At 45.9% G+C, this 17,967-nt stretch overlaps 1 protein-coding gene across 3 annotated transcripts in view; it reads right to left on the bottom strand.

Annotated features, from left to right (window-relative positions):
- The window catches only part of SMG6 (SMG6 nonsense mediated mRNA decay factor), a 239,658-nt gene that overhangs the window by 22,783 nt on the left and 198,908 nt on the right, over positions 1–17,967 (bottom strand). The window contains exon 1 of one of the 3 annotated variants that reach the window (XM_023731156.1): positions 1,382–2,012. The exons of the other annotated variants lie outside the window; for them this stretch is intronic. Within the exon in view, the coding sequence (XP_023586924.1) occupies positions 1,382–1,564 (183 nt within the window). The 5' untranslated portion in view covers positions 1,565–2,012. Of the gene's footprint in view, positions 1–1,381; positions 2,013–17,967 lie in introns of those variants that run through there. 3 annotated transcript variants of the gene reach the window in all.

The following is a 17,967-nucleotide window of genomic DNA, read 5'->3' as shown; positions in this document are numbered from 1 at the left end:
TAAAATAAATAAATCAGATTCTCCTAAACTTGGTATCTAATTGATAGAAGGAAGGGTGGAGTGCAGAACACTGGGCTACACAGAACACAGCTCTCCTGGTCCTGCTTGCTGCCACTCTCCACTCTCCTCTTAGTTTCCCTCTCTCCAGCCTCCCCAAAGAACTTGCAAGCCTGAATGCAAAATGAATGACCAGGGCTTTCCTGGCTGTTTCATTTCAGTCCGATCACTTTGGGCTTTCCCTGACAGGTTCCTGCCCCACCTAACAGCTCCTCATGCTTGAGAGACTGGGGTCAGGCAGAAGACTGTCAGGAGAAGGGAGACAGGCAAAGCAGGTGGGGGTGTTTCACCAAAGCCCTGCTCCTCCAGCGGTTGACACCACCCTGCTCCCATGTGGCCACATCAGCATATGAGCCAGTGCTGTCAGAGAAGCTGGGGCTGATTTAGCTGAAATGAAATTCAATATCTTGAGCAATCGTCAAACCACGGCCACCTCGTCTGGGGTCCTGCCCGTGTGACCACACACGCATGTGCTCACCTCCAGACTTACCTGCTCTGCTTGCACTCTCCATCACTCTAGCCCTTTTGTGCCCTCCTCTTGCCTCTGGTGACCTCTCCTCCCTGCTGGCTGGGCGGTCACCAAGGGAGAGGAGGGGCCCTGCTTGATCTGAAGCTGGGAAGCAGGTGAAAGCCATCCCACATGGGGAACACACTTCAGTGGCCATATATGCCACAGGGTGGCAGCCCCTTCTTTATCACTGACTCACCCATAGTGAGTTCTCCCCTGCTCCCGGCCCTTTTAATGCTTCCCCATTTCTTAATGTGAAAGGGACTTATACGTCTGTATCACTCAGTCAAGTACTAATATGAGATGGTCGGACTGTGTGCTCAATATTTACAGGTACATGTGATATCTCCTTCACTCGGACAGTAATCTCACTGGTGGCAAAGACCACATCACAAACTTCTCATACTTCACTGGCAAGGGGTACCAAGGGTATACAACAGGTTCACAATGAAGACTGGTAGGCACAGGGATGCTGGCCTGGGTACTACAGGGAGCACCGGAAGCAGGCATGAGCCAAGTCCTCTCAGACACAGTGTAAATGTGCACCACTCTGCCAGCTGCTGGCCAGAAAGGGTGCCACACACACCAGTCAACTGTGTGCTCCATGACGCCATCCTCTGCCACCTTCTCCCATCCAATCTGGCTGCTCTCCCCTGCCTAGGGGTGGTCCATGCTCTTCCTCTCCAATGGGCCTGCTACCACTATAGGCTGGAATATCAGGCTAAGTACCTCAACCACCTACAAGATGCTCAGCTACCCAGAAGAAGCTCAGGAGAGAACAGCTCTTGAGCTGGGGGCGCCCAGTGCTGGGCTCACCTCCTTGGAGGAGGAAGGAAGCTCTCCTTGGGCCAGGGCAGGTGACCATGGGTTCCATCGCGTGTGTTCAAACATGTGATGAGGAAGGCTAGAAATACAGAAGCAGGGGCTAAAAGGCATTAAAGAACAGAGCTGAAATGAGTAATAGCCTGGCAGGCAGCACGCACAGTGGCCTCCCTGCATCCCCAGCCTCTCACTCACAGAGGAAACTTCTGCATTTCCACAAGACTGCCAGTTTCCTCTCTGTGGTCTAATTTTAACCACCTTGTCGTTACAGTGTGTGTCAGCCACCTGACCCCACCATGACCTCTGACCTTATGCCCTAGCTACTGCTTGCACTATGGAGAATTATGTAATGGGTCCAGGACTTTCCTTTTCGGTGTGAGGCTACTGCCACTGAATGGGGAGGAGGTAGGGGTTAAGGAGTGAGAGGGTGATGAAGCAAAAGCTTGAGATGGGTCCCTGGCATCACCTGGATGGTGAGAGAGAAACTGGCACCCCTGCTGAGTGTGCAGCAGAAAGCTGCTCAGAAGAGGGGCATGCACGGATGGCTGATAGGCGGGCAGGAGAATTACTGCTGTTAGCACATGGGCTGGAAGGTATGCTAAACGGCTCAGGAAGAAAGCGTGATTCCTGGCCAAGGGAGAAAAGCCACATGTGTAGACGTGGGACTCCTGGAGATGGGGATTTCCCGGGCACAGCAGGACCCAGGCATGCAGACATCCTGAGCCTGCCTGCGGCACATCCTTAAGAGGATCAGTGGGAACTGTCAAGCGCATGGACACAAAAGCAAAAAGGAGGTGGCTTTCCCCACCATCCCCCCAGCTTTATTTTCTCCCTATTTAGAAGGAACCTGGCTTCCTTGGGGATTGGGTCTGCTATGGCCATTAGTTCATCGCCTAGCATAAGGGCACTCCTGGCTGATTCTCAAAAGGGCTCTTACCGTTAGGGTCTCTGAGAAGGAATCTACTGTCTGGAGAGAGAAAAGTCACCCAGCTTTTTGGAAGAGTGTCCTGTCTCCTTTGCAGTCCAACCAGCAGGGAGAACAGCCACGGTTGTATGGTTTCCTTAGGTCTCTAGAGCGCACTGTGGGAATGGGAGAGGAAGAGCTCGAGCTGTTTAGTAGATGGGGAAACTGAGAGGCAGAAAGTCTAGGGCTCGCCCAGGGGCACAGTGATACCATTGGTGTCCAGACGCCTGGCCTGTCTGCTACCGCATTCTTCTTTAAGGGAGCAGGAATAAACCCAGTGGGTTGAGGACTGCGACGCTCCTGACCCTGGAGTTCTGCAGAGGCTTATGGGAATACTCTTCCTAGACAAAGCCTCCAGCACTTGAGTCAGTAAAAAATCAGTAACAACAACAAACCAGTTTAAATATGGTTAATAAAGGATATTATGACAGAGAAGTCCTTCAAACCACCTACAAAAAGCAAACTCCGAGATCATCTTTGTCTGGAGAAGGAGGACTTCCTGGTAGGAGAGGGGTTAAAGCTAGTCTCTCTGCTTGGAGAGGAAGGAGTCCAGATGAAGTCTATGACATAATCCCCACAATAACTCTGTTCATGAGCACGTTTTTCCATTCTATATCAATGAAAAACAGAGAATGTAAGTGGTATGTACATTGAAGCTCTGGGCAAACTAGATTCTCCAGAGGCAGGAGAGCTGGGCAGCAGAGGCCTCCTTCCCAGCTCTAACAGGCTGGGCTGGACTGGGGCTGGAGGTAGGTGAAAGAGCTTCCAGCCAGGGAATACCCCTGGGGAACCTGGGGACTAGCACCTTCTCAGTGGCAGTCATGGACCTTCTGGAGGGAGACTCACTGTGGAGATTGTCAAGAACTCTAAAGTTACAGACAAAATACCTCACACACACTTTCCCAATCAGCTTTGAAAAGAAAACGCGCTTTAGGTCAGGGAAGAGCTGAAGGAAAGGCACCCGGAGAAAGCCCCTTCCCCTGAAGACCATCTGAGCTAACCTGCCACATTAGTGGGAACTGAAACCTCTAGCTTCAGGGCTCCAGTTATCACCCTGATCAGGTCCACACGCAAAAAACCAAGCAGAAAGGAAAACTGAAAGTAAGATGTGGCGAGGAGATACATGAGTCTGTCCTGTCCCAGGCTCAGTTCCTTAGAGAGAGATAATATGAGCACTGCATGGGACGAGTTGGGGCTGGAGCTAGAGAGAAGGCTTGGTCTTGAGGAAAGCAGGAAGAAACCTCTAGGTCGAGAAAGAAGAGGGAAGCCTGGCTGGGCTATATTGCCCTGCAGTATCTTAGGTGAGAAGGTGGATAAGCAAAGAATGGTGTTCTCTGAAAACTGGTGACTGTCCATAACCACTCAACATGACCTAAGGGCAGCTCCAGCAGGGGACCGAGCCCAGCCTGGGCAGAGAAACAGGAGAACAGAAAAAGAGACTTCGGCTGCCTTATGGAAGGTGGAGAAGGGTGAGAGAGAGAAAAAAAGAACTAACACTTATCGAGCACCTACATGCGTCAGGCACCACATACTGATGTTCTTGGAGTTGCAAGACTTAGTACCTTAGAGCAGCCACAGGGAAGGGAGACACGCCCCCCCCCCCCATTCCAAGGGATATGAGGAGGGGTCAGAGAGCTGAACCAGGTCTCTGAATGCAAGCTCTATGGAATCAGGGACTTACTCTATCTTTATTGGCTTCCCATTTTCTCCAAACAAGCCTCTTGGAAGGCACGAGCACCATAGTGGCTAGTCAGTTTTTGCAAAATTTATTTTTCTGAACTTTCGCTTTGGGGGATTAGAATTTAAACTTACAGTTATCAACCAGTTCTATGATTTTCCGGTCTTAAAAAGTCTAGCTTGCTACTGCTCCTCTGGTTAAAGAGAAAAATCACACGGGGTTTCCCCACAAACTCAAGTTTACAGGTTGTTTTTCTTGTTTCTCTAAGTGGAGCCAATTATTCTCACATTTGTTGAAACCTTCAATCAAACTTTATAGCTTGTTAATTTTACAGAATGTCCTCAGAGCAAATATGATGCAGACAGGAAAGTGAAGTCTTGCTGACATCATTAAAGAACCTTAAAATAGCCTACAAATCCACCACCAAAGCTGGTAAAATCCAGGCGGCTTGGCGGGCTTCTGAGGTCAATTAGCAATGGGTTAATTACCATCTTTAATGAGCCAAGTCTACAAGATTGGCTACAAAAAATTTAACTCAGACTATAGTGTTTTCACAAAGTGGCAACCTCTAGCTCTGCACAACTCACCCTCACAAGAGACTGAAGGGTGGAAAGCACAATTCTGTAATGGCCAAGGGTAGGTCAGCCTGAGAAGGGGTCTGCCAATGCAAGTTCAGACACAAGAAGTAATTACCACACAGGGAATCCTCTGGAGCTGGGAGGACAGAGGAAATGGTTCATTCACATTCCTAGGGGGAGGGGTTTCCTGGCAGAGACCAGACTCCAGGGGCAGGAGGGAAACTGGCCACAAGGATGCACAATCACTCTGAAGGCAGAGGCGGAAGCTTTGGACGGGGAGGTACACATTCATGAGCTACCTGGATCAGAAGGAACTGGTATGGAATTGAGAGCAAGGGGCACGGGGTCAGAGGGGAGAGAAAGGAAGAACCTGTGAGGGGGCTGAATGACAAAAGGGGTAGAAAGAGAAACGGCCAGGGTCTCTGTGCCAGATGCATAGTCTGACAACCCCCAGGGCATACTGTCCACAGGATCAACTCCAACAGTCTTTCACTCTTTCCCTATCCCCCCTGAAGCAAGCCCTCATTTCTACGCAAATTGCTAAGCATAGGCCACTTCTTCAGTCACTTCGAATCCTGATGTCCAGGCCTAGCCTTCTCGTCGTATGGCTGGTCTATGCTAGCTAAGGGGCCAATGGGTCACAAGATAATACACGAACATGACTGGCCAACCCACAGCAGCCACACCATTCCACACGTCTAGTCCCAACAACTGAGTTTTCTTCTTAGAGCATGAAGTATGGGCCGTCACCAATCAGCTGGCACTGCATAGATGCCTCTTGGCAGACTGGTGTGGCAGCCTGCTCTCCCCGCACACATCCACTCTGTGTGTGCACAAGCGTGCACATGTGGGTGGGCATGCTACCCCTAAGTCTCCCAAAGAGGGCTAGGTGGAACTGGATAAGTTGGAAGGACTTATGGGATAGGTGGGGTGAGTAGGTAACTCCAATAGAGTTTTACTGAAGAATCCAAAAGGTATAGATCGGTATTTGGCTACCAGGAGGAAGACTGTGTTCACACTGGAGGGACAGTAGGGGGAAACAGAGTTGTGGAACATACACTGGCAGTGAAGAGATAAGTACTGTAGGAAAAAATGGGTCCGTTTTGGGAAGAGGCAAGACAATACAGGGGGTTGGTCAAGAACCTGGGCTTCAGAGTCAGATAGACCTGAGCTTAAGTCTTAACTGCTACTTCCTAGCTGTGTGTCCTTAGATGAGTTACTTAACGTCTCTGAGTCTGTTGGCTCAGGTTGTTTATGAGGTTTACAAGAGATAAGGCAACTTTTGTGCATCAGAGGACTTTATCAACGAAGTACAGAGACAATATAGAAAATGGAGAAAATATCTGGGAACCATATATCTGATAACGGTTTAATATCCAGAATATATAAAGAACTCTGAAAATTCAACAACAGAAAAACAAACAATTCAATTAAAAAATGAGCGAAGGACTTGAACAGACATTTTACCAAAGAAGATATACAAATGGCCAATTAAAAAAAAAAAAAAAAAACCAAACCCATTGCCGTTGAGTTGATTCCGACTCATAGCGACCCTACAGGACAGAGTAGAACTGCCCCATAGAGTTTCCAAGGAGTGCCTGGTGGATCTGAACTGCTGATCTTTTGGTTAGCAGCTGTAGCTCTTAACTACTGTGCCACCAGGATTTCCAAATGGCCACTAAGCACATGAAAAGATGCTCATTTGTCATTAGGAAAATGCAAATCAAAACCACAATGAGATGCCACTTCACATCCAATAAATGGCTATTATGAGAAAAATGGAAAATAACTTATGGGGGGTTGGCATGTGGAGAAACTGGAACCCTCATCCGTTGTTGGTGGGATTCTAAAATGGTGCAGCTGCTGTGGAAAACAGTTTAGTGGTTCCTCAAAAGGTTAAACACAGGATTAACATATGATCCAGCAACTCCATTCCTAGGTATATACCCAAAAGACTTGAAAGCAGGGACACAGATACTTGTACACCGATGTTCATTGCATCACACTCCACAATACCTAAAAGGTGGAAATAACCCAAGTGCCCGTCAACAGATGAACAAGTAAACAATATTCCATTGTATGATACAATGGAATATTGTTCAGCCATAAAAAGAAAGTTCTGACACATGCCATGACATGGATGAACCTTGAAAACATGCTGAGTGAAATAAGTCAGACATAAAAGGACAAATATTACATGATTCCACTTATATGAAATACCTAGAATAGGCAAATATGTAGAGACAAAATTTATTAGTTGTTATCAGCGGCAGGTGGGAGAGGATAAGGGCAATTACTGCTTAATTAAGGGGTACTGAATTTCTGTTTATGGTGATGAAAAATCTGGAAGCAGATAGTGGCGATGGTGAATGTAAATGTCCATCATGAATTATATACATAAAAATGGTTGAAATGGCAAATGTTTTGTTATATATATTATACCACAATAATATTAAAAAAGAGAGAAAGATAATGCATATCAAGTACTCAGCAAAATGCCTGGGCCCAGTAAGTGCTCAATAAATCTGAGTGGCTGCTTCTCTTCCTGGCTGCCTCACTCTGACTGCTCAGAGAAAGGGGCAATTTGCCCAATACCACTCAGAAGCAAGGTGGGAAGCACAGAGCTGGTGCACAGCCTAGGGATAAGGTGAGAGGACCTGGAATGCTCACCTGGCTGTTGACGCTGCTGGAATATTTTATTCAGAGCTAAGTGTTGGATCTAGGCTTCTGGGCAGGCCACTTGGTGGGGGGAGTTCCCCGCCTCTCTCCAGCTGTCCCTCTTCCTATTCTCCAAAAATATTCCTGGATCTAATCCGAGGCATGCATGCATTCTCCTGGACTCTAGAGAGGCCCCAAGGGCTTGGGCTTTAGGACAAGCATGCCACTAATGCCCAAATCAGAAATAAAATCCTGTAGTAAGTAAACATCAAAACCACCTTGTCCATCTGGCCCCTTCATATTGGGGTGGGGGCTTTGCTTTGGTAATAATATCCTCCTTAAATAAAACCCAGCAGGATCCTTGTTCCATGTCTTCCAATACGAGAGTAATGACGAGAAAATCCCCAATATGACTTTTACCCACCTGAATTTCCTGAGCTTGGACATTCTGAACAAAGCCAGAGAGGAGCCTGGTCTCTCCTGGGGCTGAGTCAGCTGTCTCTTCTTGAACCTTCCTCTCACAGAAAGAAAACTATTCTCTTCTACAGGTCTGCGCTCTGCTGTACCAGCAAGGTGCATTCTCAACAGCGAGAGTGACGCAGAGAGCAAGCTATAGGCAGCAGTAGCTTGGGCTGCAGGCCAACCCTGCTTCCCCTGCAGAGTGCTCTGAGAGCAGCCACCCACATTGGCAGGGCTTAGGGGCGGATACTGGCACTGCCAACACAAGCCATTCAGGTCTGGCTGGCTTCAGCTGGTCTGAAACCTGGAACACAGGCGCTGGCCCCTCACTTACTGAACCAGCAGGGGAGGCTACAAGCTCAGCCCCTGGGGATGGAAGGCTTCGAGTCTGTCTCAGCCTGCAAACATCACATGCAGGCTGTTTCTACACTGCCAGTTCATTTTGGGCAAGGGACACTGAATTTTGGGCTCTGGTCACTCTGAGCCACGTTCTTATCTGCCTTAAGACAGCCGTATTCAAGAGACCACCTCTGAGGTCTATGTTGAGGCTCTTTCACCAAATTTGCTGCCAGTTTTATCTACTCTGTGTGGGGGAGACAGGGCCCTTTCTGAGACATCTGCAGCATTCAGTACATGTATTTACTAAGTGTCTACTATTCTAGGCACTTTTCTAGACCCTGGGGATCCAGCAGAGAACAAAACAAAGTTCCTACTCCAGCAGGGGGTAGGTTACATTCGTACCAGGTACATCCAAAGATTCTCCCTGTCTGAAGAGAGGAGTACATGCCACTGCAGAGCTCCTGCCCCTAATGCCCCTACCTACAGCACTTAAAAAACAAAACAAAAAACCAAACTTGTTGCCATCGACTCGAATGCGACTCAGAGCAACCCTATAGGGCAGAGTAGAACTGCCCCATAGGGTTTCCAAGGCTGTAATCTTTACGGAAGCAGACTGCCACATCTTTTTCCTTTGGAGCTGCTGGTGGGTTCGAACTGCCAACCTTTTTTGGTTAGCAGCTGAGTGCTTAACCCCTGCACCACCAGGGTTCTTAGGAGGACAGAATTCTCACTCCTCTTCCCTCGAGGGAGGAGGGAGAGGCAGGCCAAGGGAGAAGAAAAGCTCTCTGCAGAGACTTGGCACCCTACTCCTTTATGGATCTTGAGAAGTCAGGGCAGATAATTCCCCTGGGCTTAGCCTTGCTACAAGATGCATCAGCCTGAACTCCCCATCTCTCTCTCAGTGCTTCCCAGGCTCTGTGCAAGCCCTCTACCACCCACTCTTCCCACTGTGTATCACCACTCTCACTTCTTCCTCTGATTTCCTAATCCTTGACTCCAGGCGACCCTGTTTGCTATTCTCCTGCATGCCATGTGCTCCCTCCTGCACCTCTGAGAGTTTACAGATGATTCCCGCAACCTACTATGACTTTACCTTTATGCAATCAAGTTATTTCCACATCTTCCTCTAAGCTTGATAAAAAGTCTTTCCTTCCAAAAGATGCCAGTTAGCCTTTTGTCCAGCCTGCCAGCCTACCTTCCACAAATCTCTCCTGAGGCTGTACTATGTGACAAGGACCATGCTAGACATCCTGGGGACACGAGACAGAAGAAGGCAGATGCAGTCCTTGACTTCATAGACTTCTCAGTCCACTGAAGGATTGATTCTACAGTAACCTAACACTCACCTCTTCCAAGTATACAGTTGTTCCTTCAGCCCCTATGGACTAGGCCTACATTTCATTAATGTTCTCAGACCTTACAAGCAGCCCTCAATATCTATTTCTTACATGCCACAAAGCAAGTTTTCTTGCCCTGTGGTTGGAAGGGGCCTTGATAATTATTCAGAGTCACAACAGTACCTCCTCTACAACTTGCCCCAGCGATCCAATCCTTTCTTGAATACTTCAGGTGGCGAGGACTCAAGACCCTGGGGAAACTTTTTAAAACCAGTCTTTACTTCATGTTTAAGAAACATGTAAGTAATTTTTATTATTACTTCTACTAATAGACTTCCCTAACTAAAACACTTCCAGTCCTGACCATGCTGCACAGGAAGTCTGTTTTGCAGTGGATCTAAAGGGAGTTCATTTTCTACTTGGGAGTCCATTCCATTTTAGACTTTTCTAATTGGGAGAATTCTGCTTCTACCCGACTGGCCTCAAATTATTAAGTCTGCTGTCTCATACTTCTTTAGGCTAAATAGTCCCACTTCCTTCAACTGTTCCTACTTCAATTGTCTCAACATCCTGCTTATTCTTTCATTAAGACTTTCTCTAAGACTATGTCTCCTAAAGTGAGTGCCCATGTGTGATCTGATCTGGCAGCTGAGAACAGCTCAGATCATCTCTTCTCTCGTTCTGTTCAGGACACCACAATTCTATGAATAGGCCAAGGCTACAGTAGTTTGTTGTTCACCACCCTGCACTATTGACATATGTTGTTGCTGTGAGCTACCCTTACGTCAGCATCTGGTTCATGGCAACCCAATGCACAATGGAATGAAATGCTGCCTGGTCCTGCACCATTCCCATGATTGGCTGCGGATCAAATTGTTGTGACCCATAGGATTTTCCCTGGCTATTTTTAGAAGCAGATTGCCAGGCCTTTCTTTCTGGTTTTTTTCAGTCTGAAGGCTCTGCTGAAACCTTGCAGCATTAGAGCAACACGCAAGCCTCCAGTGACAGATGGATGGTGGTTGCCCATGAGATACATTGGCTGGGAATCGAACCTGAGTCTCTCGCATGGAAGGTGAGAATTCAACCACTGAACCACCAATGCCCACTGACACACTGAGCTTTAATCAACAAAATCCCTAACTGTTTTCACATACACGGCTAAATCATCACTCCCTGTACTGAGTGCAAGCTCTTTACTACTTCCTTTTATATCATTACCTTTACTGAGGTCTCCCCATGCTGTAAGAAACCTTATTACTTAGTATTATGCTGCATGCTACTTGCTATTTGCAGCTGACTTTTGGGATAAAGGAGCCCTGGTGGTACAAGTGGTTAAGCATTTGGCTGCTAACCAAAAAGCTGGCAGTTTGAATCCACCAGCTGCTTCTTGAAAACCCTATGGGGGACTTCTACTCTGTCCTACAGGGTCACTATGAGTCAGAATTGACTCGATGGCCATGGGTTAACGGGTTTGGGATAAAGGTAGGATTTTACATTTATTCTTATTTGACTTCATCTTGTTATCTATTTCTACCACTGTAGCCCACCAAATTCTTTTTGGATCCTGAATTTGTCACCAAGAATGCAGTCTCTGTCAAGTTCATGTCACACATTAAATTTGATCAGTTGGTTTGCTTATGCTTAGTATCTGTTAATCTGTCCTGTTTTGTCTCCTTAGTAAGATTCTTAAAGGCAGGTACTTTAATGTATGTATGTAAATATATTTACTTAAGTGTATCTGTGTGGATTAAAAAAAAAAAATCTGTCTGCAGTATCTAATATACGCTCCGGGTACTTGGACAATGTAGATGATGGTCCATGGGAGGCATATGGCAGCCTTAGGGTCACTGGGTTGCACAATTCCAGGGAACATTCTGGAGGGGGTGCCAGCCACATTGTATACTATGTGACTAATGCTCCTTGAAGCTGCGTAACACAGACACGCTGGACAGAGTCAGAGATGCTATTTTCTGCTTTGGGTGGTGCAACCCATGGAGGTTCAGACCTAATAAGGGACAGGTGCTTTCTCTGACAGGCTGCCTACAGAGTTTCTAATATGAAATAAGATACCGCAAGAAGCCCAGCTCCGGGCCTGATTCACCTTGTCTTAACTAGAAGCTGCTGCCCCAGGGCAGAGTACAACACACCTCAGTAGGAGGTGAGACTATACTCTTCAAAGCACTGATGTCATGCCCTGAAAAAAATTACACCTATGTCTGGAGAATCCCCATAGCATATTAAAACTTAGGTATACAGAAATTCTCTGGGATTAAGGTTGACATATAAAGCTCTTCACTTTATATTTTCAGGTCCCACATTTCTAGAGTCCTGAATCTCAAATGCAGCTCATGCCTCATAGCTGGAGACAAGTTTTTCAAACTAAAGTGGATATGAGTCTGTCCATAGCTTGAGATAAGGTATAAAAAACCAAACCAAACCAAACTCGTGGCAGCTGAGTCGATTCTGACTCACAGCGACCCTACAGGACAGAGTAGAACTGCCCCATAGGGTTTCCAAGGAGCAGCTGGTGGATTTGAACTGCCGACCTTTTGGTTAGCAGCGAAGCTCTTAACCACTGTGCCACCAGGGCATAAGGTTATTGGGAGCTGCCTGGGAAGGCAAATGCCTGGGAAACAGAAGCAGCTCAATAAATATGAGTTACCCTTTTCTTCAACTTTGAACATTTAAAAACACTCTTTAAAACCACCTGCACTAGAACCACATAGAGAGCTTGTTAAAAATGCAGATTCTTTCACTCCACTTTGGACTAAATGAAGTAGTATTTCCAGAGGTAGGGCCCTGGAATCTGCACTTTAAAAAAGTGTTCCAGGTACTTATGGACACTGATGTTTGAGAATCACTGATGTTTGAGAAACACCAATCCAAAGGCTGGACAGATTGGTGCAAGTGATCACAATTTTAGTCCACTCTTCAAAATGTAACTAACTCTACTTTAGCTAATATGCATATAATGCTACCTTACATTTTTCATGGCACTTTTATGACTTAGAAATTCTCAGCACCCTGTGAAGGAGTCACCCTCACATCCTGATAAAGATAACATAGATAAGGAAACTGAAACGCAAATAAATTAAATGATATGCTCAGCAGAGCTAAGATTTGAGCCACATGCAATGACTTCCTAGTCCAGTGCTCTAGCCACCTCACCAGTGTGGCCTTCCTGGGAGAGAACTATTAGGCCTTTCAGGGCATAACAACAAAACCTACTGCGTGCTTCACTCACCCTAACAGCTATAGCTAACCACTGAGTGAATAGTTATTATGTGCCAGACACTGTGCCAAATGCTTTACATGCATCAACTCATTCAATTCTCACAACCACCCCATGAAGTAGGTACTGCCACTACCTCACTTTTATAGATGAGGAAATCAAGGCACAGGAAAGTTAAATAATTTGCTCAATGTTACGCAGATAGTAGCAATGGTTAAGTGCTAAAGATTGGTGGTTTGAACCTCTCCAGCAGTTCGGCGGGAGAAAGTCCTCGTGATCTGCTTCCATAAAGATTTTGGCCAAGAAAACTCTATGGGGCAGTTCCACTCCGTCACAGGGGTCACCATGAGTTGGAACAGACTCAATGACACCCAACAACAACAACAACATGCAGCTAGTAAGTGGAGGAGGTGAAACGTGCCTCTGCTCTTAATCCCTGTTCTAACTGCCCACGCTCACAACAGAGTCAGAGCGTTACACATTCCTCGGGCAGGGACCCTCACAGCCCCAAAGACTGGAAAGATGTTGGTCTAGGGTGGAAGTGTAAAGGGGCAGTCTCTCATTGCTGATTTCCTGAAGACTGAACTCCTTTTGCGCTTGGTATAATTCTCTTGGGCAGCTGACATGCCACAAGTCTGGTGGAAGCAGGGTCTAGTGGAAAGGCCACTTCATGGTATCTTTACTTGTGATTTTGGGCAAGTTACTTAACTTTGTCTGCAAAATGAAGGGGTTGGCCCAAATGACTTTGAAGGTCTCTTTCCATAAAGGCTTCTATGATTCTGGGCAGTCATCTTGGGAAGGAGGAAAGGAAAGAAAGTTATGCCACTCAGCTTAATGCTGGAGCTCATCCCTGTCACGGGACAGTACCAAGGGCTGGACTTGGCCTTTTTGGAAGGGTTGGAGATTCAGAATTTGAACTAACAGTGAGAAGCTAGAGAGAATTCCTGATGGAAAAACGTGGTATAGTTTCTTCTCATATGATATGCCACTCAGGAAGACTTGGAGAGTTTTATAGAATCATTAGCATAGAGCTCCCCTCTGGCCACAGAGCAGAGGCAGAAACAGCAGACCAGTTTATAAAGCTCTACAGTGGAAAATTTCTGTTGGTGTCCAAACTAAGTTTTTGGCTTTCTGTGAGCTTTGGAAGGCTTATACTGATGTTTTAATCACCTGTTTAGTGTTCTGAAGACTTGTCAGCAGCCTCATGAGCTTGCTCCAGCAGGCAGTGGGGACCTGCTGGCTCATGCACCATGCTCTTGTTCTGAGCCCTGTTTCTTTCCCATGGCCATCTCTGACACTCTGTAGCTCCTTCTGGGCCACTTGGAGGGTACAAACCAAGGGCTGTAATCCCCACAGGAGACTGAGGATACTCTTTCTGGCTAACTTCTTATCAGATCTGAAGCCAGGAAGGATCTCTTAAGAAAAGCTAAGGTGCAAAGAGGCAAGGAGTGGTCTCTAGAGATGAGTTTGCCAGTAACATCTGTGGCAGCACAGAGGCAACAGGCTTGCCTTCTAGGAGAATCACCATTCAAACATTCTACAGCACGTGGGTATTTATCATGAAATAAAGTCCTCTCAAGTGAAAAATAACACTGAACAAACTCAGGGCAGGGAAGTTCTAGAAACCAAAACTCATGAGAATCCAAGAAGCCCGTTATGGAGGTTCACGGTAGTGGCAAGTAGAGCAAGGCAACACTTCCTCTGTAATTTTCATTGGTTATAGCTTCTTGGTGGCTAAAATGTACCATTTTACTGGGAAAGCTGTGGTGTTGTAGATGAAGTGGTGACTGATGGTTGCCAGGCATTATGTTGTTTCATTTGATTATCACAGTAATTCTGTGAGACAGGTGTCATCATGCCTACTTTCCAGAAGAAGCTGAAGCTCAGAGAAAACAAACATCTAGGAAGTGTTGAAGCTGGGATTTGAACCCAAATTTGTCCTGCTCCAAAGTCAGTGCTCAGTCTATCACACTATGTTGCCTCTTATGAAGGTAATGATACTTCTGCAAAGAGCATAGGGCACTCTTGTAGAAAGGGATCGACTGAGGTCCTTCTCACTGAAGGATACTACACTCCCCTGGCTCAACAGCAGCCTAAAGGTCCTCAGGACAAAATAAACATTTCTGATAATTCTGCATTTAGACGAGCACAAATTGAATGGGTGCTTGGCCAAGCTGCAGGCAAGAACAGAGATACCAAAAATAAAAATTTCTCAGAATACCTGCCCTGAAAAGAGTTCTATCATTCAGACTGATTTCATTTCCCCGGACACAGTACGGCAGGATTTCAGCTATCAACTGATGAACTGAGTGAATATGGGAAACTATTCACTGCTGGCTGCTAAGTTAAGACCTGTATACGAGTGTTCCCAGAAAGTTCTCTGTACTGCAAATCTAGAGCTCTTATAGTGGATGCACTATAAAGAGGAAAGTCCACCAGACAGCATGAGGACAGGACAAAGGAAATCAAAGCTTCCTCCTTCCTCTGGGCACCCAAAGGCTCCACAAATCCAAGAAACTTTTACTGTGCGAACAATAGGATGTGCTGTTCATCTGGCAACCCTTGATCTTGGAGCAAGATATGAAAAAGGAAAAGAGAGAGAGCAATAGTTTACTTCTCAGCAGAAAGACCATGCTTAGGGAGGTGATGATGATTTTTTTTTTTTAAATTGTGCTTTAGATGAAGGTTTACAGAGCAAATTAGTTTCTCATTAAACAATTAATACACATATTGTTTTGTGACACTCGTTGCCAAGGTGATAATGACCTCTGATTCCATTCTTAGGGAGCGTTTCACTGCCATACAATTTTCCCTTTCCATCTAATCCCTTTCCTTTTCTTCTCTTCTCATTTCTTTCCAGGGGAAGCTCCTTCAACTGTCTGCTCTCTTTGGCTCAGAGTTAACTTCCCTTAGTCTGGTCAGACCACTCTGCACATGTCATTGTTCCCTGTCCTGTTGTGTCAGAGTTCAAGCAGATAAGCTGCCAACATGCCTTTTGATGGAGGAAGGGAGGGGGGCCTCTCAAGGGAGCTCTGCTTACTGAGGGAAAAGAGACTCCTATAGCAGCAAACAGCACATACTGCCCTTCTATGGTGACATCAGAGGAATTCACTTACAAAGGCTACAGAGCAAGGGAAGGGAAAGCGGGAGACTGAACTGAGAGGTCGTAAGTCCCATAGGAATAGCTTGTGAGCACAAGGAAAAGGCTGTCTTGTTATGAGACAAAATTAACCAGAACCATCTGATTATGACAGAGGGAAGAAGGGTGCTGGGATAATGGATGGGGGCAGAAGCATACAGACCATTGTATATACTGGGGGATGCAGGAGAAAAGTGTTCCAAAGGTGATGACAAGGCAGACAGGAAACTTACATGTCCTTGCTGACAGGAAAGAAAGAGTGAAATTCTGGGTCTTCTCTCATCTGCAAGATTTCTAGTAGGTGTCTGAAGTTCACCCTCTTCCCAAGGATGTGCTGACAGCTGGGAATACTGCCCTTCAGGTCAGGCAGGGCAGGGACCTAGACCTTTCCAGGAGTTCAAACAGAGGTTTAGTAAGGACTCAAACCACGATCCAAAACACAAACGGGACTGCCATTTCCTGTTGGTTTTCTATGTTGTAAAAAAGTAGGGGAGAAATGCCAACTATAAAGTGCTCTGTCTTCTGTGGAAAATGGAGTATGCAATGTATCCAGCTCCAGGTTCTGACTTGTAAATCTAAGTGAGAACTAGTTGTTAGCTGCTAGAGGATTACAGTGTTAAAGAGACACTCCACCTTCCAACCTGTCAGCCTTTCTGCTTGCTGTCCGTGGACTTCTCGGGAGCTGATGACGAAGTTGTCTTGGGCCTCTGTAGGAAGGGCAGCCTCAGGCTTTGGCAGCTCCTCCTGGACCCCAGTTCACTGTCCTGTGTTCTTAAACATCTCTGATGGAACAAGCCATCTGTGAGGGCTATTTAGCTTGGAACTGGAAGAGGGTGAGGATGTGGAAAAAATCAACTGAGCAGCCAAAGGATGGGGCCAGAGTGAGAAAAGGCAGGTGGCATGTTCAAGGGACTATGTTCCAGGGCTGAAAAGTGGGGTGGGACTGCAGAAAGGAATGGTGCCGAAAGGGGGCCTGCAAAGGAAGTGCCAGGACACCCAGAGGACAGCATGATTTTATTTCCAAAGTCGTGTTTTGCTGTTTTCTTTCAAGGGCTCACAAACCCTCACTTGAGGGTTTCCATTTATGAGAGAATCCTGGGATAACATAACTGTAAGCACACCTGCCCTGCCTTCTGAAAAACTACCAGAAATCTGTCTAATTTCTTTCTTTCTAATTGTGGTAAAAACACATATAACAAAACATCTGCCAATTCAACAATTTTTACATGTATAATTCAGTGACACTGATTACATTCATCATGTTGTGCAACCATCACCACTGTCCTTTTCCAAATTATTCTACCACCATTCACAGAAACTCACTGCCCCCGAAGCAATGACTCTCCTTTTCCCTCCTCCCTCCCACTCCTAGTAACCACTAATAGGCTTTGGTTGCTATACACTTGCCTATTTCATGTAAGTGGGCTCATACAATATTTGTCCTTTTGTGACAGACTTGTTTCACTCAGCATTATGTTTTCGTGGTTCATCTATACTGCAACCTGCCTATTTTCTATCTGGGCTTGCATCTCAGCCTAAAAGGTAAATCTAACAGGTTTTCTATATCCAAAGCAGCTAGATAATGGCAACAGCTGACAAGGTAGAAAATGGAGATGGTGGAGGATGTGAGGGAAGCCTCATGAGTTACAGAAAACAGCCATAAAAACTGCAGGATGATCTGGCAAGATATATGGTAATCTGGGGTACAACTGGATCATAACTGGTTGTCTCCAGAGTTTCTTTTTTTTAATTGTACTTTAGATGAAGGTTTACAGAACAAATAGTTTCTCATTAAACAGTCAGTACACATCTTGTTTTATGACATTGGTTAACAACCCCAGGACATGTCAACACTCTCCCTTCTCGACCTTGGAAGACTTTTTTTTGGTGAAAATATACATAGCCAAAGTCACACCATTTCAAAAGTTTCTACATGTACAATTCAGTGACATCGATTACATTCTTCCAGTTGTGCTGCTGTTCTCACTATCCTTTTCCAAATTATTCCATCACCATTATCTTCAACTAGGCTTCCCATCAAACTTTTTGAGTTGCTGTTGTCAATTTGATCTCACATCTTTTTTTTTTTTTTGTACCTTAGATGAAGGTTTGCAGAACAAATAGTTTCTCATTAAACAGTACAGATACTGCTCTATGACAATGGTTAACAACCCCACGACATGTCAACACTGTCCC

Source organism: Trichechus manatus, unplaced genomic scaffold (genome assembly GCF_000243295.1).
Source record: "Trichechus manatus latirostris isolate Lorelei unplaced genomic scaffold, TriManLat1.0 scaffold00040, whole genome shotgun sequence".
In the NCBI taxonomy this organism is placed as follows: Eukaryota; Metazoa; Chordata; class Mammalia; order Sirenia; family Trichechidae; genus Trichechus; species Trichechus manatus.
The sequence above is the reverse complement of the archived record's forward strand: the minus strand, read 5'-3'. Positions and strand labels throughout refer to the sequence as shown.